Source organism: Oryctolagus cuniculus, chromosome 8 (genome assembly GCF_964237555.1).
Source record: "Oryctolagus cuniculus chromosome 8, mOryCun1.1, whole genome shotgun sequence".
Taxonomy (NCBI): Eukaryota; Metazoa; Chordata; class Mammalia; order Lagomorpha; family Leporidae; genus Oryctolagus; species Oryctolagus cuniculus.
Genome location: NC_091439.1, coordinates 31,758,648 through 31,786,441, shown reverse-complemented (window position 1 = coordinate 31,786,441; position 27,794 = coordinate 31,758,648). Strand labels below are relative to the sequence as shown.

General features: G+C 34.4%; 1 protein-coding gene across 1 annotated transcript in view; it reads left to right on the top strand.

Annotated features, from left to right (window-relative positions):
* PCDH10 (protocadherin 10) overlaps positions 1-20,530 on the top strand; it is a 47,557-nt gene extending 27,027 nt beyond the window's left edge. The window contains 1 exon segment of the mRNA XM_008267965.4: positions 15,641-20,530. Within this exon segment, the coding sequence (XP_008266187.2) occupies positions 15,641-15,660 (20 nt within the window). The 3' untranslated portion in view covers positions 15,661-20,530.
* Positions 20,531-27,794: the final 7,264 nt, after the last annotated feature.

The window sequence follows — 27,794 nt, the reverse complement described above, 5'->3', positions numbered from 1 at the left end:
TTTTTAATGATTCTATCACCCTTTCTTCCTCCAGTGCTTGTCACAACCACCATAATTCCTTTGAGACTTTTTTTAGAATAATAGAATAAACCAAGCTTTGGCATTTTATAGTACTAGTGAAAAGTTTTCAACATCCTTGCCAAGGTACATGAAACACAATCTGCTCACTTAGCTGGATTTTGGTATTCTTTGTAAATATTCAAAAAGTACTGTGCATGTAGAGCTTTTAGAATAAGCTTTCCCAAGCATCATTAAGTTCATTTTGGCCTTATTATAATTTGGAATTCAAATATTAGAAGTTAATCATTTTTGAAATTTTATTTTCAAAATACACACTTGCTTCCTTCAGAATCAGAACCTATAGTGGATTTTTAGGAGGGGTCTTTGTACACACCCTATGTTAACTGTGGAACAGTTTAAGTATCCCATTATAGGGCTAATCTGCTGTGGAATAAATACTGATCCAGCCAGTTACTAGCTGTGTGACCTCTGTAATTTCTTTAACCTTCCTGTAACTGGTTTTCCTCATCTGTGACATTGATCCTCAAAAGCTCATTGTGGAGATTAAATTATTTAACATATTTAAAGCAGTGAGTGCCTGGTCCAAAGGAGCACTCATTAAGTGTTCAAGGCAACCATATATCCAGTTAAAATTGGAACAATGACATCACCCTAAGTATGGACAAAATTAAAATTCTGAGCTTAAATAGAACTAATTATCCTCTCTTTTACTTTCAAGGAAAATCAGACTGCAAATGTTCTTTTCACAATATATCACTATTTTACATCTGCAATATATATATTCACATAATACATGTTTTAAAAGTACAGTCTTTTTATTTCCTTACTTATCTATGAAAGCAATGGACAGATATTATAGAACCAAACATATAATGCCCAGTAATGATTAAGCTTTATTCATTTTATGTTTATGTTAGTCTTAATCCATGATTACAACATTTGAAATTTCATATTTTCATTATTGTATTTAACTTGAACATTCCCTGTGAATGAAGATACTTGATTATGTACAACAAACATTGAGCATAATCTGCACAAGAATACTCATTTTTGAAGCAGCAGCTTTTATTTCAGTTTAGGAAAATGCATATCAATTGATGATTATAGAAAAAGAAAGGATTGTAGTACAGCAGATTAAGCTGCTGCTTGAGACACTAGCATCCTGTTAGGGAGGCACGGGCTCAAATTCCAGCTCTTCCACCTCTCATTCAGCTCCCTGCTAACGCACCTGGAAAATAGAGGGTGATGGCTCAAGTACTTTTGGGTCTGTGCCCCACACGTGGGAGACCTAGGTGGAGGTCCAGGCGTCTGGCTTCAGCCTTGCCCCACCCCGGCCATTACAGCCTCTGTGGGGTGAATCAGAGGATGGAAGATTGCATTAACTGTGTCTCTCCCTCTCTCTTTGTAGCCCTAGCTTTCAAATAAATAAGTAAATAGATAAATAATTTAAAAAACAAAGAGAAAAAGAAAGGATTTATATTTATTTAAGCCAAAACATTTAAGAAGTGTTACTAGTCCACGTCCGTATATAAGTTGATTCATCTGTATATTGAAAATTGTACTTGCTTATTAGTCTAAATTCTGGCCTTGGAATAATGTGACCTCAAAGAGTCCTGATATTGTGTGAGAGACACACATACCCTGAAATCACTAAAGCATGTGAAAATAATCTCTTGGCACGGGAAATTGTATCCTTTTGTAAGATACACCAAAATAGCTAAGTCTGCCATAGAGCCGTATATGAATGCACAAAAACACAAATATTTTGCTCCCACTGTTTTTCTTCACTAAAACCTTATTATCTGATAAACCAGATTCTTTCAGTGAGCTTTATATTTGTATTTTTGTACTTTTGTCTTTCAAAGTCAAACATAACTAGCAAATGATGTCACAAGCCTATTTGAAAACCACCTAAGAAACTCTCCAGACTTTGCTTTTTGCTTATGGTTTATTCATTGGACTCTCTGTGTAATTCTCATGATTTTATGATTCTGTGTGTTTTTTGTCTTCCACTTTCTACATCTATTTTGCATATAAATATAACTATTTTGCCTCAATAACAAGAGTTCGGGTGTCCAATTTCATTTCAGAATCACAGTATTCTCATTGTTTGAGTTCATTTCTCATATTAAAGTAAGGTTTTTTTCCACTTTGTGTGTGTGTGTGTGTGTGTGTGTGTGTGAAATGGGAAGACTCCCTGCATCTAATAATGCTGTTTTGAATTATGGAAGAAATTAAATTTAAAGCAGATTTTCTTCACTTAATATGTTTGTGAATGAAATTGTTGTTGCCCACTGCAGTTAAGCAGTTGACCACTTCTCAAAATGCACTACTAGTTTCGAAGGATTCTTGTTGTTTTGAGTTTCACACCTCATTAACAGAGGGATAAGGTATGCACTATATTAGAAGGAAATGTTTTTTGGATATCAAGGAAAGAAGCCTTACAGTATAATCAAGGAAGGCTTTACAGAGCCAACTTTGGGACCACTAACGTTGCAATATCCCTGATTTTAACTGTTAAAGACAAAGGACATTCTAGGTGTACACAAATGGATGAAGGGAAATGCAGAATTAGAAAATAATAAATATGGAGAGGTGAACATTCTAGAATGCCAGGTCTCTAAAATCCAAAGATGTAGTGGGAGTTAAGATTTTAAAGTTATAATTTGAGTAGATTGTGATATGTTATTAATGATAGCAACAATAATAGCAGCTAACAGTGAATTTATAAGGTACCTAGCACTATCCTATGCATTTTCACATTTGAATACATTAACTCTTATCAAATGAAGTACTTTTATAGTCTTCAATGTGCAGAGTTTAGAAGTATTATTTTGAGATGTCTGGTAAGTTCTACATTCTCATTGCTTGTGTAGGAGAGCCATGCTTTTTCAACTGGGATCATATAACCCTACAGTGGATTTCCGTCACCAATTCACTGCTTGATTTTTGGCTGAGGAAATGTGATACCTTTCAGAAGGCAGTTAGGAAGGATTCGTTGCTTTGGTTGCGTTTGTATGTGTGGGTTGTGTGTGTGTGCATGTGTTTGTATTCATAGAATATTGCAGTTGTCAAGGTCTGGCAATTAGGCATGAAGAAGGATGTTTTCAGTGGAAAGGGAAAAATAATTCCTATAGAATATATATTTAAAAGGGTTAGAAAGCTAAAGGTAGCAATAAAAAGTAAGGAAAGTGGTTATCAAGGCTAATCCTCCAGTCATAAGACTGGAGAATTGAGAAAAGATGATAATGTTGATGATGATGATAATAATAATAATAAAGTTTCTTGTGCAGGTAAAGAGTATATTTTAATTCTAAAAGTGATAGCCCATTGGAAGACTCTTGCAAGGACATTTTGGTAGAATGTAAAGGGTAAGATGCTTAGTAATGTCTGTATATGTGTGTGTGTGTGTGTGTGTGTGTGTATGCATAAGGGTCAGGAACAAGTGGGCTTTCTGTAAGATTTGTGGAAGTGAAAAGTAGACAGAAATAAAGATCATAATTGGAAATTCTAGTAGATTGAGTTATGGCAGCAGTTACTTTTGCATAGGAAAGATAGATCAAAAGCATATGACTTTTAATCACTTAAAATATGTTATCTAAAATGGATAATTAAAATAGTCCCACTGTCTTCACTAATTCTGAGTTACAGACCAGATATTCCTAGGGTGAAATATACTTGTGAGAGTCTCTATGAAAGAATGAACCCAGAAGCAATCTTATATATATATAAGATTCAGTCTCAGAGTTATAAAGTGAATTTAATATTAGTCTGTGATCATTATCTCCCTTATTTTTTCTTCGTTAAAAGTTATGGATAAAATGTGCAGTGCTCTTCCATAGGTCTCTAGCTTTTATTGCTGCTGACATTACCCGAGGCTTGAGACAGTGGGATAGAATCGCTTCTTAGAGCAGCTCGTTTCACTACTTTTTTTCTTTCACAATTATGCTTAGAATTGAGTTAGCCAAGCATTCTTTTTCCAGGATGTTTTGACACATTTTGATGACTTAGAATGACAAAATGCAGATGCTTTCCAGATGTGTAAAATACAATCTCTGGGTTGTTTGCTGGGCTCTGCAAAGGTACACAATACTCTTTTCTGTTCTGCATACTCAGTCCTTCCAGCTTTGCTGAGCAAAGTCATTGAAGACCCGTCTACTTTTCCGTCTGTCTTCTGCTGTCAGCCATTTCCAGTATTCCTCTAAAATGCTGGACTGTAACATCCTCTTCTTTTAACAACTTTTAGGGGCTCTCTGTCACAGCAACAGTAATGTTCCTATTTACACTGTCTTTTCAGGTCTTTATTTAAACACTGCCCACTTTCTCTGTTCCTTTTCATTTAATGATCTGTCAGTTTCTCAGTGCACCACTTTTTCTGAAGTCCTTATAGCCTTCTCCTATTTTGTTCTTCTGGAACGAGTGGTGTCTCATCTACCTTCATGTCCACCTCCTACTTATTAATCAAAATTCAACTCATGTTTTTCTTTGATAAGTTTCCTGAGGAGATCTATACATTGTTTCTATAACTTCTCAAAAATGCTTGTACATGATTGCTGTCTTTAAAATCGTTGGTAAACCAATTGCCCGTTGAGCGTAACATCTTTCCCAGCACAATCTATGTGCATTCATTGTAGAGTCCCATGTTCCAAAACTGCGTCTGGAGCAAAGCAGACACACATATATGCATAGAGGCTACATTAGGGAATCAGTAAAGAAAACATACTGAAAGGGAGGCGAGGTGCAGTTTTGTCTTCTAAGAAAGTTACTGAAGCACCTACCCCGACATAGATAAATAATATAATTACAGAAGTCTTTGAGAGCTGTCCTCCTTCTCCCCAGATCAAAGAAAAAGAAGAGGAAAACGTTTCCAGTCCTAAATACTCTCCCCTGAGTGTCATCTTCTTTCACATTTCCTTGACTTTCATGAATTTTTAATTCTGGCCTTAAAAATGCTAGTTCTTTTATTCTTTTATATCATACATCATTTTTTCACAGCTCCCTAGAGCTCATGTTCACCCTCACCTACTGCTAATTTCATCAATCTGTTTCTTTTCACTCGTGTACAATATATCATTACAACCATATATGTAAATATTAGGAGGTAATCTTAAATATAGAGGAGGTGCTATTGTGGCTCTGTGGAGTAGACAGGAGGTTGTTGACAGTACTGGACAGCTATGGCTGGCAGCAATTGACTTGACTTGACTTTAGATTTCTGAGGTTTCATGAAACATGATATTTTTACATATTATCATTATTGCATAAGTTATATTTCACTTTTTATTAGATATTTGCTTGTTTTGATTTATGGGACTAGACCAGCAAATGGAGGTCTCAGATGATGTACTTAAAATAATGTAAAATTTTTATTTTTCTTGTGAAAACTTTATTATCAGATATAAAGGTAAGTTTGTACATCTGTTACATTTTAATAATGATACAGACTTTTGTACATAAATATACATTATCAATATTGCTTAAAAGAATATTGCTCCCAATATTACCCAATATTTGAACTTGTCCCTGAAGTACTATGGTACCTTGTATAGATAGTAAATGTTTGAGTATAACACAATGTTTTTACTTTAATACGTGGTTAAATATTTGCAATTATTTGTCTAACACTATGGAAAGTAATAAAATAATTTAACAATAGAAATCTTGGCACATAACTAGAGTATAATTAAAATGAATTTGAATTTTTAGAAGCACAATATAAACTGGTTTCAACAATTTACCATTTTTGTGATTTTTTTAAAAGCTGCCCATAATTTTCAAATTGTTAAACCAGAGGTTAAATTGAAAGAGGGAGAAGGATGTGGTTTAATGAGTTTCTAAGATAAAACTAAAGTATGTATTTAGGTCTGGAATGTAGAATAAGTACTTAAAACATGTTTATTATGCAAAGGACGTTTATTTAATGTACTACATCTAACTCATAAGAACAAAGATTTCACTCAAACACCATGGCTTAATGTTAATAACAACATGAAATGATAATTCAAATAATGATTAAGATGACATTCATGAATGATGATCACATAATTAATAATTAAATGTCATTTTACAGGAATGAATTTTGTTTTTAACACCTTTAAACTCAGAGATCTTTTAAATTGTTTTTGAGAAAATAAGTAAACTTATTACACAAACAAGTCTTAACAAAATAATGTGAAAGCACAGCATGATATTTCCCTTGCTTATTGGTAAACAGTGCCCTCTGTGCTATCATGAAGCAGATTCCTTGAGGACTGGGTTACCAGATTTCACAAATAAAAAGAAATACATGGCACCTAAATATTGCCCAGGGCATATGTATACTAATTAACTGAATGCTGTTTATTTGAAATTGAAGTGTTACTGTATTTTATCTGGCAACTTTACTGCAGGGTTTAGTCCTGCAGGTCCTAATTTGCTCAGTTACTGGGTGTTTTTTCTGCATCCCCATCCTATGGTCAGCCTTGTGTATGTCATTTTCAATCCCTGTTCTGAGCCCGCGCTTCCTGCTTTTCATCAGCTCTTTGCATTGACATAGAAGCAATTGAATTAGGTAAGGGGAAATCTGATCATCAAGTCTACTAAATAGTCATATATTTTACATGCAGTCCGTAACTTGTGTGTGTGGTGTGTGTTTTTGAAAATATGCTTGAATAATCTGTACCATAAACAGAAGAGTTTCCTCTTATTTTCATTGCTTAATACGCTAAGGTTCTGGAGGTTAATAAGTAAAATACGTGACCACATATTTTAAGAATGAAGGCCTTATCTATTCATGTTTTTCCATTCTACATTGCTGGAAATTACGCCTTATTTTCATATAAAAGATAAAGTTCTGCACATCATGAAGAGTTGGGCTAAATATTGTGATGCAGAGATTGTTTGGTGTGAAGAGGTGAATACAGAATAACTAATTCCTGTATTTACAGCAGTGATCTGTACCATTCAGGTGTTTTTCATGCCTTCTGCTTTGAAAATTAATGCTAATTTCAACCTTACAGGAAAATAGGTGGGTTAATCTTTATAACACATTGTTTTGCAAGAAGCCACTTAAAAAAATAAGTATCTAAATGGCAGTAGAGATTATCAGGTCCATGATTCTCAAAAACAAAAGGTGGAGGCTGGCTCCATGGCTCACTTGGCTAATCCTCCACCTGTGGCGCTGGCACTCTGGGTTCTAGTCCTGATCGGGGCGCCGCATTCTGTCCCGGTTGCTGCTCTTCCAGTCCAGCTCTCTGCTGTGGCCCGGGAAGGCAGTGGAGGATGGCCCTAGTGCTTGGGCCCTGCACCCGCATGGGAGACCAGGAGGAAGCACCTGGCTCCCGAAGCGCTGGCCATGTGGGCTATTTGGGGGGTGAACCAATGGAAGGAAGACCTTTCTCTTTGTCTCGCTCTCTCTCACTGTCTTAACTCTGCTTGACAAAAAAAAAAGAAAAAAAAAAGTGACCATTTATACTTTAAGTAAATACAGGCATATCTTGTTAGAACTTCACATGCACAAAGTATAGGTATTTGTCTAACTTAAATTATTCGTTGTTGTTAAAATAAGGTAACTGAATTAATTATCTTCAAAAGAAATTTCAGTGTTTTTCTTGAAAATGCAACGATTCTGTTTTCAAATATTTCTGAAGCAAATTGAGCTCTCCATTTTTGGTGGCATATGTCAAAAATTTCAGAAAAATTTTCAATACATTATAAACATGAAGAGTAATATATGGTAGATTTTCATTTCTTAACTATATGCCAATGTGAGATGAGTATTTAAAAAAATAATTCATTTCCAAATGAGATTTTCAGATACTGATGAGGCATGGGGTCTTGGCAAAGAGAGGCTGGTATAGTGGCCAATGTGCCCTAGGTAGAGTCATGTCATTATTTTTCTCCCTTTGGGGAAAATTTATTAAGCTTCAAAGCAATATTTTTATTTGAACTAGATCCTTTCAAGCTTTACAGTTCTATGTAATCATATTGTCTTGGAATTCTATAGAAATATTTTAATATAAAAATTTAATATTTTTGATGGTTACAGAAACATCTTCAGAAAACTGACAATCTTCTTCTAGATGGTAAAGTTATAACTAGTTACTGTACTCATATGGTCTTGGATATTTTGCTCAATCAGTTCAGATCAGAATATCTCAAGTGAGTTGTATAAAGCAGAGAATATGCTATCACTAATTATTGCTAAACTTCAAAAAAATTTGTCATTAATATAAAAATTACACTTTTTGAAAGCTTGCAAAAATATTTTTAATTTTTATTTGAGTGTTTGAGACGAGCATTTTGAAACCAAACAAAATTGAGTTACCATCACTGTATCTATTCTGTTATTGATATTAAAGGTAGTTGATATGGCTGCAGTCCCCCACAATATAAGAAATTCTTATTGAACCAGTTGTAAATGTACTGTCATTTTTGTGAGAAGCTTCTTTTAATTTACACACACATGCAACCCATATACATATACATATATGTGATTTGTTTTACATTATATTATAATTATATATACATTATATATAGTGTATATAATTATATGAATATATAATGCATATATAATTATATATAATATATATAATACATGTTATATATAATGTAGGCTCCTCTGTCTAGATATAATCCAGAATGTTTCAGGGACTCACTTCAGGCAAAGCCATGTGACAGTCACAGTATTCCCTTGTATTTGTGAACTACACTTGTGACAAGTAGAAGCCTCTATTTTCAAGGCTGTTAAGTCCTTTTCAGAGCAAGAATGTTTGATTTAAAAATAAGCATTGAAGAATTCTAAGTTTTGAAATTTTCGCTGGTACTAAATTCACAGCTTCGCACTGCTGTCAGCTCTTCTTGGTCTTGAGGATATCTTCCTGTGATTATCTAATATATTCCTTCAGTGTACCACCCTGCCAGGTGAGAAGAGGCTTAATTCCCCTGTAATCCATAGTCTCAAATTGGAAAGCAGTCTGGCACACTGACAGCATTAGTTTTGAGGGAGAGATGGCTGGTTATTTAACAGTGCTGGAGTTGCTGGCCTTGGATTTTCCATGAGGAGAATACAATGTCCAACATGCTTCTCTCTTCTTTTAGAAATGTCTCATTTTACTCATTCCTTGATGCACATTTCTATTTCACAAATCTATACTTGCTAATGTTTTTATTTTTGAGAACATTCAAATATTTATATTCTAATTTATAAATATTAATTGCAAACCATATTGAATGCATTGCATACCTATCTATACTAAACGAAAAGGAAACGCTTGGCTTTACTAAGTATTTCTTATAATTAATGGCCTAAAGAACCACTGGAGTCATTTATGTCACAAAGTATCCTTTATAAAGACTAATAATTAGGGAGCCAGCACTGCAGCAAAGGCCCATTAGTGTCCCTGCTGCTCTACTTCTGATCTAGCTCCCTGCTAATGGCCTGGGAAAGCATCAGATGATGGCCCAACTGTTTTAGCCCCCCCCCCCCCCCCAACGTATGTGGGAGACCTGGATGAAGCTGCTGGCTCCTCCGTTCAGCCTGGTCCTATCCTGGCCATTGTGGGAAGTGAACCAGCAAATGGAAGATCTTTCTCTCTCTCCTTTCTGTCCCCCTCTCTCTGTAACTCTGACTTTAAATAAATAAATAAATCCTTTAAAAAAGATGAATGTGGGTGGCTAGTGAGCTTGCAGTGCAGAGCTGACCGAGATGCTCGAGGCTTACATCATCATGCCTGGGCTCCACACCTGGCTCAGATTCCGACTCCAGCTTCTTACTAATGCACACCATGGGAGGCAGCACCGGTGGCTTAGAAACTGGGTCCTTGCCACCATCTCGAGACCTGGACTGAGTTCCTGGTTCCCAACTTCAGCCTGGCATAACTCCAGGCATTTGGAGAAAGAAACAGCAAATGGGGGTGCCCTCTCCCTTTGTATCTCAAATTAGTTTTAAAAGTGAAATAGTAATTAAGTTTAAATGTGTTGTGTATTGCGACCTTCTCCAAGCTCCCATTTTCCACATAGATTTTATAACTCTTAATAGAGTCACTCTAGAATATGAAGGCACACTATTTCATGGAGGGAGAAAAGTGAACTTAGCAATAAGATAATGAAATATCCCAAATGAAACATAAGAACTAAAAAATAATACATTATACAGACAGAAGACTTTCAGTCCTTTTATGTTCTATAACAAATCACAATAGTTAATTAGGTACACACACATACACACACACATAGAGAATGCATATATATAAGTGTGTGTGTGTACATTTTAAACCTATCTTTAAATTTTTGGGGAAGAGAAAAACATGATTTGCCATCTGAACAATATAAAATTGTAGTTTCAAGCATGAAAGTATGTAGAAGAATGTTCAAATTGTAAGATAAGGTAAAAGTCAACCTGGTGCCCTTTTTTAACAGTTTAACACTTCTATATTCATTTCTGGACATGGGGTTAAATAAAAAAAAATCTTTAAAAAGATTTTAAAGAGAATCCTCAAAAATGGTTTAAGAATAAGACAGAAGGAAGTTAAAAAAACCCGATTATTCAACTGGGCACATCCTTAATTGGAGGCTTACTTTTAAACTGTGATTTTAGGATAGGCTATTACACAGAGAATCAAAGGGCAGGCGTTTCTTACTTCTACAGGGAGTTACAGGCTCAAATTCTTATATGATAGGTTCACTTTATATATAAAGAAATGTGCTGACTGAGAACTTCATTACAGATTTGAATGAGCACCGGAGTAGGTTACTGATCTCAGAGTCTGGAAATTGTCACTGGAGTGCAGCCTCACGCAATCACGTAAGCTTAGTGTAGGCTGTTCCTTCTTTCACTTACAAAAATAGATCGGGCAGCTTCACAAGCTTAATTTATTGCTTTGCCTTCTGTGGTTTATACTGTCATAAACTATAAAGAATGGTTTTTTTCCTACTGAACAAGTATGCAAATATGAACATTTATAGTTATTAAGTGGTCATTTTAATGTATTATCTAAAATAATTTTGAACAGAAAATTGCATGCTACTTGTAGTATACCAAGAATTACATTTTAAATAATTTTAACAGCATACATATCAATTCATTCTTGTCATTAATTTAATATAATAAATTTTTAAATTGTTTAAATGTCCACATTTTCCCCCACAGATTAAAAACATACTTTGCAAATTATAAAAAATAAGACTCCACAGTATTAAATTTATATGTCACTTTTATTGAAATTATATATATGTACTAAATTATAAGAAGGTAGCTATTTGACTATTTTTCATTAAAAATACTTTTTGATCTATAGCTCAGACATTAAGAAAATTGGCTTACATCTAACATTTCTGTGACCCACTAAAATGATTAAATACAGTGAATGAATAAAATTACAGAGAAACACAAACAGTCCCTTTCGATTATTCATGATTTGATTAAAAATATTCATTCATATCATTACCAATTCCACACATATGTTAATTCATAGCTAGAAGAAATGAATTTTTGAAATGGAAAAATAGAAATTATTAAGTATACATTAATAATTTCAAAACACACATATATCAGAAAATTCAGCAATTCAATGTATTTGACCCTTTCTCTCTAGCCTGAAAGCTTCAGCAAATGGATAGCCACAAACCTAACACTGGAAAAATTGTCTTTAGCTCTACCTCTAAGATATAATCACAGTTTTTAAAAATAACATCTGCTTGCAACTTGTCTGATATTAGCCATTCAGCTCTAAAAGCATTCAGTATTCAAAAGTTTCTTTTTTTTTTTTTAACTTTTATTTAATGAATATAAATTTCCAAAGTACAGCTTTTGGATTACAATGGCTTTCCCCCCCGCCCCATAACTTCCCTCAAAAGTTTCTTAACAATTTTGAAATAAAGCGGTTGTGACTATAATTTTAGTAATTGTCTAAACTGTTTCTTGCTGGCAGTAGCAGTATATGTGATGAATCTTCCCTCTCCAATTTGTTACAGCCTTTAATGTCTGCTTTTCGATTTGTCCTATATAAAATCACATAATTTAATTAGCAGGTAGATGAGAGGGGTGGATATAATCAAAGATGAGAGTGTTATTCAGACAACCATTGGAATGGGTGGGTCACTTTATTATTTTTTTAAGATTTATTTATTTTATTTGAAAGACAGAGTTACATTGGCCGGCGCTGTGGCTCACTAGGCTAATCCTCCGCCTTGCGGCGCCGGCACACCGGGTTCTAGTCCCGGTAGGGGCGCCGGATTCTGTCCCAGTTGCCCCTCTTCCAGGCCAGCTCTCTGCTATGGCCCAGGAGTGCAGTGGAAGATGGCCCAAGTACTTGGGCCCTGCACCCGCATGGGAGACCAGGAAAAGCACCTGGCTCCTGGTTTTGGATCAGCGCAATGTGCCGGCTGCAGTGCGCCGGCCGCGGCGGCCATTGGAGGGTGAACCAACGGCAAAAGGAAGACCTTTCTCTCTGTCTCTCTCTCTCTCTCACTATCCACTCTGCCTGTCCAAAAAAAAAAAAAAAAAAAAAAAAGACAGAGTTACAGAGAGGCAGAGGCAGAGGCAGAAAGAGAGAGAGAGAGAAGTCTTCCTTCTGCTGGTTCACTTCCCAGATGGCCGCAACTTCGGGATCTTTGCTGATCCGAAGCCAGGAGCCAGGAGTTTCTGCCAGGTCTCCCATGTGGGTGCAGGAACTCAAGGACTTGGGCCATCTTTTACTACTTTTCCAGGCCATAGCAGAGAGCCGGATCAGAAGCGGAGCAGCCAGAACTTGAGCAGGCACCCGTATGGGATGCTGTCACAGCACACAGCAGCCTTACCTGCTATACCACAGTGCCAGCACGATGGGTCACTTTAAATAAAAAACAACTCACATGTAACTCTAAGCAGCAGCAAAAAATATATGTCTTTTAGGAATGCTTCTCCTTAAGATGATAAGTCTAACATGTACTCAATGTATGTTCTTTCAACTGAACCATTTTAATAATGTATTTTCTCTGTGCATCGTGACTTATTCAAAAGAGCATAGAATATCTGTTGGCTTCTCCCCATACCTATCCTTTTAACCTGATAATATTTTAGTGATATAAACATAGAGCTTAGTTGACTAATTTCTGTATGTAGTTTTCCATTATACTAGTTTTTTCACGTAATGAACTAGTTGATAGTTTGAATTTAGGTCACTCCTGAGTTTCTTTTGCCTTTAAATTACTAAAATGATGTTTCAAATAAATGAATATTTTCTAATTTATACTACTAAAAGTTTTCTACTTGCAAGGAATATTTTCATATTAGTTTAAAAAAGATAGCATCACTCGTAGGGTGATCATATTTCTTGCCTGGTCCAGGAAAGAACAAAATCTTGTGCAATTATTAGCAATGCTCCCTTTCACTCATCAAGGGGTCCAGTTTGGAAAATAGATTATTTTGGAACAAAGTAATTATTTCTTATAAACTTTAATTGTCCATTTCTTATAAACTTTAATTGCTATGATTGTACCATTCCAATTTACTGAATAATTTCTAATTCTGATTGGTATAACCAAATATATTTAAACCATTGATATTTAAGTTTATCATTAATTTTAATTGAAAACATTTAATTCCATTTAAAAGAGAAAGTTTCTATTTGTTGGTTAAATATTATCTACAGTATCATAATCAGGTAAGTTGTAATAACTACCATGTGGTGCATTATGGTAGCTAACTCATTTTGTCATTCATAATTTCATATGATATTACAAAACAAGACATGTTTGATTACTTTAATACTGGTTACTACATAATACTTACAAATATTCATTTCACTTTAGTTTCTTTCAGTGTGGTTCCTGAACTTTTTTTTTTTTTAGGATTTATTTATTAATATGAAAGGTAGAGTTGCAGCAAGAGGAAAAAAAAAAAAAAGAGAGAGAAAGAGATAGAGATATTCCATCCACTGGTTCACTCTGCAAATGCCCTTAATGTCCAGGGCCTGGAACTCCAGCCAGGTCTCCCGCGTGAGTGCAGGGGCCATCCTCTGATGCTTTCCCAAGTGTGTTGTCAGGGAGCTGGATCAGACGTGGAGCAGCTGGGAGTGGAACCAGTGCCCATGTGGGATGCCCATGTTGTAAGCAGTGGCTTGATTCACTGTGCCACTGTACTGGTCCCTGCTTTTACAGTTATATTTGATATGCCTGCTTAATGATGAATTAGTTAATAAATGTTTTATTGGTCAGCAAGTGAAATTTTGAAGAAAAACAAGTTGGAAAATTAGGGAAAATAAATTAGAAAAATGTGATAACTAGATAATCTACTTGAAATGAGTGGAAATACTAGAGGAGAAGAATTGATCTGATTAACATGTTATCATTTCATAAATTAAAAGCTACCATTATCAGATTAAAATGCTCAATTATACTGTTGATGAAACTCTTAATTTTTAATGAGATACACTTACTTGCGATTTCGATTTCAGTTTAACTGTCTTGATTTTCAGAACATTTTATTATATAATTATTTGTAAGATATTGATTCAGGGGAATATAGTTTCTGATCTCATTGTATAAATGGTTAATATTGTATAGAATATGGATAAGTAGGAAGAAATATTCTGCAACATTATAAATAGATAATGAATTTTAGCAATTGAATCTAAGCACTCTACTTTATTAATCCGAATACTTATTAGACTGGATTAAGCCCACTAATTTTTTAAATTCCCTTTGACTTAAACCTCTTAATGAAAAAAACTGCAACCTTTTAGAGATTAAATTTACTTTTTTAAAATAATGTGGGTCATAAAAAAAACTTGCTTTCTATTAAAAACAAGAAAATGGGATGGGTACTGGAATTGTGGTATAGTGGTTAGAGCCATGGCCTGTGGTGCTGGCATCCCATATAGGTGCCAGTTCCTGTCTCAGCTGCTCCACTTCAAATCCAGCTCCATGCTAATGACCTGGCAAAAGCAGCAGCAGATGGCCCAAGTGTTTTGGGCCCCTGGCATCCACATGAGAGACCCAGGTGAACCTCCTGGCTCCTGGCTCCTGGCTTCAGCCTGACCTACCCCATCAGTTGTGGCCATCTGGGAAGTGAATCAGTAGATGGAAGATTTCTCTGTCTCTTTCTCTCCTTTCTTCTCTCTGTATCTCTGACTTTCAAATAAATAAATGTTTTCAAAAAATGAGATCAAATAATCCAAGAAAATGTGAATCATTTCAAAAATTTTAAATTATCTACACACTTTCTGGTACACTTATCTATTAGTTTTAATACACAATATTTAGAATTTGTTAAATTAAATATGTGTCAGGTTATTCACAGCTTTTTCTAAGTACTTGTGTCAGAAATGTAAGGGTCACTTTTTATGCTTCGATTTTGCATAAATAGCGAAGTAAAAATAATTTTGTATTTTCACATAATCGATGTTTGGTATATAAAATTACATATACTGTGCAAAGCTGATTTATGTGTCAAAACTGTCATTTTCATAAAAGCAAATGTTAGCAAGATGATTGTGACCACCAGAACCCACAGCAGCACTGAAATATTTTAACCCAGTGTAGGTCTGGGGTGGGGATACAACTCGTTTGCAATAGTACTGATTGATTTTCCAATAACATGCAGTGAGAAGCTCCTAAATTCCACCACTTTTTCTTAGAGTATTTTTTTTTCTCTTCACAGCACGGAAAAGGATATGCTAGTCAATTCTACAGAACTTACCTGAAGCAGCATGATTTGCACAAAGTCGACCAACAAAAGCATCAACTTTTCAACTTCATTATCTTGGCCATCCAGTTAGTGTGTGTAACTGAGTATTAGATTTCCAGCGGAGTCATCGTGGCCAATTATAGGACCTAATTGCTCTCAGCAGGCCTGAGAAATGAGTTGAAATGTGCAGAACTGTAGAAACTTTGGAGGCAACTGACTTTTGCCTCTCCGATCAGTGTGTGCCTGTTTACAGCACTATATATCTTTCTCTCTCCAAATGTCACTGAGCCCTTTAGATGTTTATATTCACCACGAGAAGCCAGTCATAAAGATAAAGGAAAATTTGTGCATTATAAATGCAATATCACTGTTTTAAACTTGACTGTTTTATATTATTTTTGTGTGATCAAGTGTTCCCCAAACTATTCCAACTTTACAAGAGAGATTGTGATTATGTTCTTTTCACCTGTGGGTTATAAAAAATGTTGTATTCTGAAGACCCACAAAATATCAAAGACATTCTGTAGTTTATACACCGTGTTGCAAAGTGTTTACTGTACTATTTCAAAGCTTCTAAATAAATATAAAATATATATATTATATTATATAATTTTCCTAAAATGTGGTACAACTCAGTTGGTTTTTAAATGGATTCATACAGTCCACATCATACAATAAAGTAAAAGGTAATTCAGGGTCCCAAAGATAAACATAGTAAGAAAGAAAATCATAAGTGGTGTCCTCCCAGTTTTCATATGTTATTCAACCCTGTTTTTCCTTGTTTAAAAGAAAATGAAGCTCTAAGCTACGAAATTTTGTCGAGAACTCATATACGAATTTTCAATGCCAAAGATGTAGCTGTCAATGTTATCAGACGGAGCACTGAATATGTACTATCAAACTATCTAACAATCTACATAATTCCAATTCTATTTCTATGGCTTTGAACTTAGAATCACTTAAAAGCTTTTATAAAGAATCTATAAATTCACCTGTATTTGTTGTTAGAAAAAAAAAACTGGGTGTCTGTACATTTTGTGGTGTAAAATATGTATTTGAAGATGACTATTTTAAAAGGTCTTCAATCATAGATTCCATGCGGAATTTTATTTTACGTAGTTTTACATAGATTTGTGACTTTTAATTACACATGGGCATAAAATCTATTTATAACTCTATATGAATATATAGAGACATAGGAATACCTGAACTGGTAAAGAACAACTATATGATCTAGCAGATCTCTAAATTTATGACAAATTAAATAAGTTTGGAGATAGAAACATGGTACATCATTGTTTCGGTATTATGTGTGAAAAATTTATATTTGAAATAGAGTCAGTGTTATTAATTAGAAAATTCTTTATGAATCGACTTTGAAAAGTTAAGCTTGTCTTTTACTTTGATGTTACAGGACTAATTATTAAATTCAGTAAGACGCATTTTCCTTTCTTTCACACATTTTTTTTCTAGTGTTGGTTATTGCTTGTTGAAATCCAAATAAGAGAGAAAAAACTAAAGAATGTGAGCTGATCTTCCCATCAACAAGAACAACAAAAACAAAATTGTTAAGCGTCCCTCTGTGATGTCTTCAACATTATATCAAAATGTTTGCCCACTTCCAATTATAGACCTATTTTGAAATACTTCCCTTAATTTTTAACTGATTTTATGTTCGATGATAGATTGAGCTGTGCTATGTTATTAGAGAATAGACTAACATTTAACACAAGTATACTTTACATTAATTTTATGTAATGTAAATGGAAAATTTTTTCTTAGGTTTGACCTTTAAATGCATACATATATTCATAGGTCTTGGATGTATATGTTTAGAGTGATTTGTTGACAGTTATCAAATTAGATATTAACATGTCATAATCCCAATCAGTTTATATGTCAAATTATTGTGTGTAATGTTCCGGTTTTTTGGGGACCCTTTAAAAATATATAAAGCTAATCAACCGTATGTAATACAAAAAGCACATATATTCACCAAGTGCAGCAGTAACATTTTCTCAAACTCGGCATTACTACATTAGTATTTTGAAGGATAGACTATTTTAGTAAGGAAATGTTTATATATATAATTTAAGTGGAAAAAATCTGTTTGTTCTAATTGCTTTTTAAACAAGAAAATACTTTTCTTGTTGAATCACTCGACTTTAATTAAAACCTATCAGGCACCATTTTTCATGGGGGAAAGTCTACATCCATCTTCCTCTTTATATGCACTGAAAATAAGATTATATTCACTTCATATAAAATAGCTGTACTAATTCATCTGACCTAAAATTCACTTCATATGTGATAGCTACATTAATTCTTTTCATTTATATTAATTTTCTTTAATTATTTGATCATTAATATTGTTGTATATAATCTCCTAGGCACTGTCTTTTCAGGCCATGTGTTTGTGTATTAGTTGTCTTACATTTCCTAGTTATTAGTTACATTAATTTTCAATTTAGTTTTTAAATTATATATTCAATCTGTAAAAACAAGAAAAACAAAAATATTACCCAATTTATGGAACAACTTTTTTTAAAAATAAAATACTAATTCTTGACATCATCAGTCATATTTTCTCCAGAATAACCAAAAAGTTACAACACAATAAGGATATGACTTTAGTAAATTGAGGAAAAATGTTATCAACCAATGAGGGAGCATATAAAATGGAAAGGGCAACCAATGAATAATGGGAGTTTCCAATAAACATTTACTAGATTAGCATGTCAAGAAACTTTAGAATAGATTTTCTATTTCATCTGATCATCCTAATATCTGATCGTCCATAATTTTTATGCACAGCAGAGAAAAATAATATCCAGCTGATTAGGTAGTATTTCATTAGTAAACTATTTCATAAAACAATAATTGTGGCAGTTACTTCTTGTCAACATCATTAATTTTAGAGCAGTAAAAATCAAAAAAGAATTTTCCTGTGGAAACAGTGTATTTAATGTTTCAAAGGTATGTCAAATGACAATTTGTAGAAATGTTTCATCCATATGTAAAATTATGATTTTTAACTTGTGACCATCATTTGTAAAATAATTTTTACTCAAAAATTTCAATAATACATCAGAATTAATTTACAGATACAATGATGTGAATAATACACGTGTACCATCTTTTCTTAAGTAATGTTATGGAAATACATATAACTTCTTTTATAAAGATATTAAATGCGATGCCTTTATCAAACATTGCAAATTAAGAACTATATTGAAAGACTTAAATATCTCAGTTACTCCTTCTCTGTTGCATTTCTTCATTGTGTTGCGATTTGCCATGAAATATTCTGTAATATAGAAGCTCTCCTGCTTCTGCAATACGGGGAGAACAGATCATCTTTACAATTCCCAACATAAATTTTGGTAGCTGTGCACTTACTGTATCATTTCACCTTTCAAAAATTATTATTAGAGTTTAATTAATTTTCTATAACTACTTAGCCAGAATGTGGCAAATGTTAAGCAAGATAAAGAACAATATATGTGTTATTTACTGATAATAGCACCATTATTTGTCATGACATGTGTTCCTCCCCACACACATATTTCTAAGTGTGCTATTAATACCCAAGGAATTTAAAAACACTTAAAGCATTGGTATACTTGATGATTTTATTGAAAATCTTATATTTTTCATATTACAATTTCTTGGGTTCTTTATCTTTTTCAACTCTAATTTTGTAGCGGTAAAGGCTTTGCACTTAACATCCTTTTTATGTTCCTTTTTAACAAGGAAAAACAGAAATGATAAAATTCCATATTTTTTACACCATGGAGTAGTAAAATTATTTTATATATTGTTAGGATTTCAAGGAGTATCCCTCTGCTAAGTCAAACAAAATCCTTATACAGTAATTTGTGAAACTGTTCAGTAGAGTATTTTCTTCAAACTTGGTATAGGTTTTAGATTATTGCATTCCCTAAGAATGCCAGTAGGTGGGCGCCGCCAGAGTATTGCAGGCAATAATATGACTAAAATTCTAATACCTTTCGTGTGCATGCGTGTATTTCTAATCATTGTTATTTTATAAGTATTTGTAAAATTAGAAACATGGCTTTTCTTTCTTGAAATCTTGTCACATTCTTAGTTTGAACTTTTACTCTCCAGAAGTTTTTGAGTTGCATGAAAATATTGCATTCATGATGCAAAAATATTAAATTTTCATGAGGCTCAAAGATTTCTGAAGGGCAGAACTCGGACTTCTAATACATCCAAACATCCTCGAGCTGAAGGTAAGCAGGGAATTTCAGCTCTAGACACATTTTTGAGACAGTTATCTGTGAGTGAAAACAGGGTATTAAAAGATGAGTTTCAATCTTAACTATAGTGTTTGTTACTGTGAATGCTATAATAATACATAAGTAAAATGAGTGTAAATGTAATATATTATTTTATACTGCTGTATACATATGAAATAAATAAAACTAGGATACATATCATGCCATTTTTCCATGCATGGATCTTCCACTGACGCCTGTGGGAGCTTTGAATACAAATGAGTGGCAAAATATGGCTCTAGGTCTAAAAACGATGATTTAGTAATTTTAGAGTTAATGTAACAGGTCTAAGGGGACATCTGTTCAAAACTGAGTATTATTTGAAGCAACATATGTTAGATTTTAAAGGCTTTCACTGTATTTATAGTTTGAAAGTAGGCATTTAGTTTCATATGATTCCCATAATGCCAACAATGAACCTTTTAAGTGTATGTTTTCACATGATGCTGCTTTAATTACTTTCTTTTTTTAATTTATAGTATACCAAGCTTCCACAAAAAAGCGCGATATTGTACATCAGATAGTGGTGCCTTCAAATAATAAAAGGAAAATACTTTATCTCAAATTTTAGAAACACATCATTTCATATTTGAAGTTGATAGATCCCTAAGGAAAAACATAAAATCTATATGGGTATCATTTTCCAAGAAGCAAATATGAATTAAGGTATAGGCTTTATTTACATTCTAAATATAATCTGTGTTAACTCTTTATAAGTTTAGATTCTAAAATAGCTGGAATGTAGTAGACAAAAAGTTGTATTTCCTAATCTCATCTGTGGTTTGTGTAAATGGTTTTCATAAGGTCAAACTACACCATCTTGACCATGATTCATTTTACAAGGAAATAAGGGGAGAACTGGTGTTCCTCTCACTTTGAGGATCTAATGAAAACAACTCTATGATGGAAAGGCACTAAATGAAATATATAGGAATGACAGTTCCCAAGGAAATGTTTTCAGCTGTAATTGTGGGTTGCCTTGGTTCCCCTGCAGATCTCAACCTCTTATTCCTGACTTTTATTCTTCCTGGGAATCATACCATTCACCGTTTCATTCAACCAAGATTATTATTTTTAGAAGTAAAATTAAACTGTATTAGATTACACACATTTACTGAGACCTGATAATGAGGAAGTATCAAAATTATGATAGTATCTGACTTCAAGGAAATTCTAGTTCATTTTGGGAACCAGGGGAACTACAGGAAAGTATCTAAAAATTAAATGACCAAATAATAAAGTATCAACATTTGCCATCAAAATCCATCAGTGAATTATGAAATCAATTTAATGTATCAAGATGATAATGTAAAAGCAAAAATAAGAAGAATAAGGTAGAAAAGTATCAAAAACATCATTCATGTAAAAGCAATAGCTCTTTGTGCAACTTTTTTGAGGTACACGTGTGAAATAGGTCAGAATGTGAAATACGTTTCTTACTGTGAATCATTTCCCAAAATGTTTGAAAAGCACTGCACCATATGATCGCTATTTCAAATTTAAACTTATTTAATGCTGTGGAAAGTCAGAGAAGATATTTTTGAAAAGTTATTTCACATCTGAATCTTAATCTTTACCCTTCGTAAAATACAGATAAGTGCAACTGGTTGCAGGATTTTTTGAGAACTACTTGAGCTGGGTGATGTAGAAATGTGTGGCACACTGCTAAACATAGTAAGTGGTATGTGTTATTATTAATATCATTTTGCATCACTTTTCCACTGTTCTTGGTTACTGAAAGTACACAATAAAGTTTACCCATGAGAATAATCCCTTTGTCAAAAATTACAGACTGCTGTAGGGTTGTATCTAAACAGTGCCAATTTCGAAACATGTAGGCTTGCCTTTCATATCCACTTATCAGCCCTGTTCACAATTACATCTCCATCTATCACTAGCAAAGATTCCAGGAAATAAAACAAATCTCACTGAGTGCTAGTCATCTCACTGAGCTCTGCTTTGCAACTTTCACTACTACTGAAAAATACACAGGTGTGATTGCAGCAAGACACACTTATCTGATTTTTCTACTGTCCATTCTGCATATCTATTTTAATACAGGTAAATATTTGTTGAGAATACCACATATTTGGCAGAATCATAATTTTTGGCAAAACTATTATAAGAGGGAATATGGGCAATTTTTAGTGTATGCTTGATAGAATTTGATTGTTTTAATGATTCTGATTGTAGGCTTCTTGAAGTTGCATTCCTTAGTCTGACAGACCCTGGCTCCTAGACCTAATATTTGGCCTTTGAAAATTGCACAGTTATCACTTTTCTTTTGAGTCAATTAAAGTTCTATTTCCTTGTCATAAAAACTAGACTTTAAACTTCCCAATTAAAATAGTCTATATTAATATATAATTAAGTGAATGCTTTTAAGAGAACATTTATATTTTAAAAGAAATTTATTAATTTATGTAGGAAATTAATTCATGTAGGAAATTCTGAAAATATCCTGCAGGTTGAAGATACATTTTCTTTTCTTTCTTTTTTATTATTATTTGAGGGCAGTTGGTAATCACTGGGTAATTCTTCAACCAATCTGTCTTGGAGTAACATTCAATTAACATTGCGGTCAGCTAAGCTGGAACAAAATTCTCATCCCTGTGTATTTTGGTCTTTGTGAGGAACTCCTCTTGAGTGTTAAAAGGAAAGAAAACAGGCATTGGCATGGTGAGTGGAACAAGCCTACACTCCGTATTCTTTTGCAAAAGTGTGAGAGTTCTCTTATTCTTAGTTGTATTTTCTAATTAATACTGGAGGAAATGGCCAATTTACAAGTTTTCTGGCAATGTATTTCTCTCAAAACACACCTGTGATTGTGTAAAGTGGATGGATATTAATAGGCAAAAAGAAACTCATATGAAGGAATACCTGAAGAATGAGAATCATCCCACTAGCAAACCCCTACAATTTGTGCCCCTCTTCATTAGTCTTTAGAATTTCAAAATGTCTGATTGGAATGCAATAACATTTGATAGTCAGAGGGCTGGCTTGCACTTTTCAGCACTGTGCAATAAATGACTGATTTCTTTTGACATTGAGGAAAATCCACTCATATTTATGACATGGCTACAAGGAGTACAGTGAGACTACATAATAATTATATTAATAAAATATCTCAAGTGAAACTGAATTCGACCAAGGGAGCAAGATGTTGCATGTGAGAAAGGGAGTTAGATTTCAACACATGTGAGTTAAAAATAAAGAGAAAAATAATGAAAATAAATGGTAGTTGGGTGATTCTAGTTAAAACCTGTCAAAAAATAAATAAATACAATATGCTGTAGAAAAAATAAAAAAGATGAGGAACAGTAAATTTTATTTTTAAATACAATATCAAACCATCCAATTGGGATGTCTTTGAAGATGTGTATTTTGTTTCTGTTGTTTCTTTCACAAAGATATATGGACTCACATGATATATTTGCAAGTATACTCAGATCCAAGTTGCCACGCTGATCCTAAGATAAGATATCTGTAATTTCATGAATCAGAACAGGAAAAAAATTGGCAATACCTGAGAGAGAGTGCCCAGTCGCTCGGACTGGGGGAAGAGTAAGGTTACATGGATGAGTGGATTACACCTGGCCAGGCCAGTTGGGTGGCTCAGCATGGAGGCAGAGGGCTGAGCATGCAGTCTGGTTGAGGCCAGGGGTTTTTAAGGAGATGGGTCTTTGTCTTCACACATCTCCTCCTGAAACAAAAGACTTTATGGATGTAAATACTAAAACACTCCTATCTGAGTTTTCCCCCTGAAGGTATCAGACAGGAGGAAGCCTAGCTGGCACCACCCTGGGTTTAGAGGAAGGGTGAGCAAGACCTCCTGGAGGATCTGGATCCAAGCAGGGTATTTGAAATGCACATACTGGGTTACACCTGGAAGATTATCAGGCAGAAGGGGTGGAGACCCCCAACTGGCAGTTTATTGGGTAGAAGGGAGCAGGGCAGGATGCAGATACTGGACTGCCCCTGAAAACTTTATCGGGATGACTTTGAGATGCATAGATGTCAACTCTTTGCACCTTTGTGTCACACACACATAAGCTCATATCTGACTTCCTATCTAAGAAAAGTTAGATATGTGGAGTGAAAAGGGTATATTACATCATTTTTAAAGTTTAGGTATCACAGGGTTTATTTTAAGCTGCAATATTTCCTTGTGATAAACCATTTTTTACACTCTAGAGAAGAATCTGCCCTATTCTTAAATATACCAATAAAAAGATGAAAATAAATGCTGTATATAAATGATCTTTGTCTGACTTAGGTTTAGTAAGTTAAATCATAACATAAAAAATAATAAATAAATTGAGAGGGAGTGCTTGACCTGGCTGTTAAGACACTGATTAGGATGCCTGTATCCCATATCTGAGCACCTAGATTTGAGTCCAGCTATGCCCCAGCTGACATGTCCAAGAATTTGGCGAGTAAACCAGTGGATGAGAGTAATCTCTTATCTCTCTCTCAAATAAATAAATCAAAATTTAAAACAAGGAGTTGGGTAAGAAAAGACTATTGTGGATATCTAGCTAGGATACAAATGTGCAAGATTAAAGACTTGACTTGTGAAAACTGAACAAAAGTACATAATTGAGAGACATTTCTGAATACAAATAGATTGCCTTTCTTTGCACATTAGCTGATCATCTGAATGGTGATGAGGCAGATGGAGAATTTAGAAGAAGAGGTTTTTTTTTTTTTTTTTTTTTTTTTTTTTTTTGCTGGGTTTATCTTGCTGCATTTAAACAACATAATATAAAAAGGACAAAATATGCAGAGAGGTAATCTTATTTGTAGAAAGATTTTTAAAATTTTTCACTTTATCTTTAAGTTTTATGCTTGTTCTCTAAGTAGACTTCAACTACATTAAGTTTAAACTATTCCAGAGAATCTTAGATCCTTTTCCTAATGTCAGCGGTAGTATCTGCACTATACATTGTTTTATTCTCTGTATAATAATTAATGAGTATTATTACTGCATAGTTTTTATCTCAAGTTAAAATTTCTCATTAATTATGTTTTGAAATAATTCTGTAAGTATATAACATTTTTTCAGTACAACCTTGTCTAGCGTATGTGACAATTTGATCTACTTGAAAAGAACATAAGAAAGTCATACTTTTTGACAACACAACACATAATGAAGATGAAGAAATGTTAGCAAAAATAAATAAAGTACATGAAAATTAAAAAAAAAACTTATTTCTTCATTTTTTTCCCTTTCCATCTGAGTTCAAATCATGTTTTCCACATACAGTTTTGAAAAATTCATTACACGTTCTTGGTATTGAATCTGTATGCATCAGTTATTATCTAATCTCTCAACTTATGATTAATCTTATTTTCTATTTTTAGTTAAGTCAAACTGAATTGCAGAATGTTAATGTAGAACAGATTCTTGAATATACTTTGGTCTTAATCCCTCCCATGAAAGAGATGAGACAAAAATAAGCCAACTTGCAGTAGACCCTAACCTTAAACCTTACACTTACCCTAAGTCTTTCTCTTTACTCTCAGTGTTCAACTTGTGCCAACCTACATTACCAGGCTCTCTTTCTTGTTTTAAATTGAAATGTTAACAACAATTGAAATTAAAAATAATTGAGTAGAAGAACCTCTAAGGACTTGAAATAGGCACTTGACCATGGGAAAGAAGGCCAAATGTTGAAGTGCTCATGAAAAACATGTCTCTCTTATAGCTAATAAGAACATGTGGGGTGGCCGGCGCCGCGGCTCACTAGGCTAATCCTCCGCCTTGCGGCGCCGGCACACCGGGTTCTAGTCCTGGTCGTGGCGCCGGATTCTGTCCCGCTTGCCCCTCTTCCAGGCCAGCTCTCTGCTGTGCCCAGGAGTGTAGTGGAGGATGGCCCAAGTGCTTGGGCCCTGCACCCAATGGGAGACCAGGAGAAGCACCTGGCTTCTGGCTTTGGATCAGCGTGGTGCGCCGGCCGCAGTGGCCATTGGAGAATGAAACAATGGCAAAAGGAAGATCTTTCTCTCTGTCTCTTTCTCTCACTGTCCACTCTGCCTGTCAAAAAAAAAAAAAAAAAAAAGAGCATGTGGGGACATATGTGACACTGGTATAGAGAATGTATGCCCTAAGAGATGTAGGTTTACTCTAACTCATGCTTGACTGTTTGCCCCTTTATAACAGTAATTCTTTTGAAGAGATCATTATGCCTTTCATTTAACTTGGCTCCCTTGGTGTAAAGGAATATGGACGTTGCACTGAATCCTGCTAAAAGAACGCAATGTTATATATTTTAAGAAATAAAATAAGTAACTTGATCAGTACCAAACATGTCTTTAAATCTAAAGGGAACAAGGAGTGTTCTGATGGGGCCTTGAATCACCACAGACTTAGTGTATATAATGACGTCTATTTCCTTACCTTACACTGTGACTCTGTGAGGCAAGAAGTTCTAGTGTTCTTTACTTCAAAGGAGTCAACTCTTAGACAATAGACAAAAAGATTGTAAACACATACAGAGTGGCCCAATTCTTGATTGAAACATCTATTGCTAAGATGACTGCCTAATGTGGGGCCAATTGTGCTGAAATTTGTTCCTATATTTAATGAAGATACTTTGGCTAGGAGACAAAAATCATCAACATTCCATCGATCTCTATTATGTTTAATGGAGGCAACGGGACACCTAAGTGTGTAAACTCTCCATAATGTTTATGTAGTTGTTATTCCCAACAAAACCCCCAATCATGGTCATTCAGTTTTTTCCCAAGAACTCTCCAAGTTGCCAAGGATTCTGGGAGAATGTTGACCTGTTTTATCAATACAACATAGGGCACAGGACCAAGAAGAGATGGGACTATTGTGTTCTTCATGTGCGGTGTGTTAAAATATCTAGTTTTGAGTATAGCATGTAGAAAGATAGTCTCAGTAGGTTGTGGAGCTTGTGGAATGCTGTGCCCATGATCAAAGGCATAATGTCCAGCTTGATATGGATAATTAGGATTTCAGGGTCTGTAAGAGTTCTTTATTTCCAAAGTCCAGAATATGACCAATATTTGCTGCACTAATAGTGTGTGATATAGGATTAAGGTCACATTCCCTTATATTAGAAGTCTATGGGAAATTTACAGCCATCATAAGTGGTCCGGAAACTCCAGAAGCCATGAGAAGAGATCAAACTGTGTACATTAATTTAAATGTTTTTGTTTCTTTCCCACAAATCCAAAATTCATTTCTTCCTCCCTCTCTCCCTACCTTCTTTCCTTCCTCCCTCCATCCTTCCATCCTTTCTTCCTTCCTGTTTTTTCTCTCTCCTTCCTTCCCTCTTTCCTTCCTTCCTCCCTTCCATCCTTCCTTCCTTCGTCCCTTCCTTTGTTTTTTGTTACTGTATTTATTTGTTGGGGGTGGTAGTGCAAGGCTGTCTACATATTTTTCCCATATTTATTATTATTTTTTACTCTAGGAATTCCCAAATAATTATTATCGGGGTGGGCACCCCTCTAAGGCAATGGTTGCATTCTAGGGTTTAAGGACAAAACTTCAGTTGGATCTGAATTAATGCTTTTACTATGCCATAAGGGTGCTATGGGTGCTTTTCCCTGTCACACTGAGAATCAAAATCTTTGTTGCAATAGAGAAATAGTCAACAGAATAGTGCAAGGGGAGGCTTTGAAGCCAGAGAGGTCAATTCTTTAAACCCATCAACTCCTAGAGCTCTTTTTTTAACTTACTCTTTTTCTTTTTATTTCATTCTTTCCTGAAAATAGTTTGGATTTCTACACGGGTACAGTAGTCACAGCTTTCAGTGTGTCTCTTAATTATCCTCAGTGAAGACTTCGAGTGATTGGAG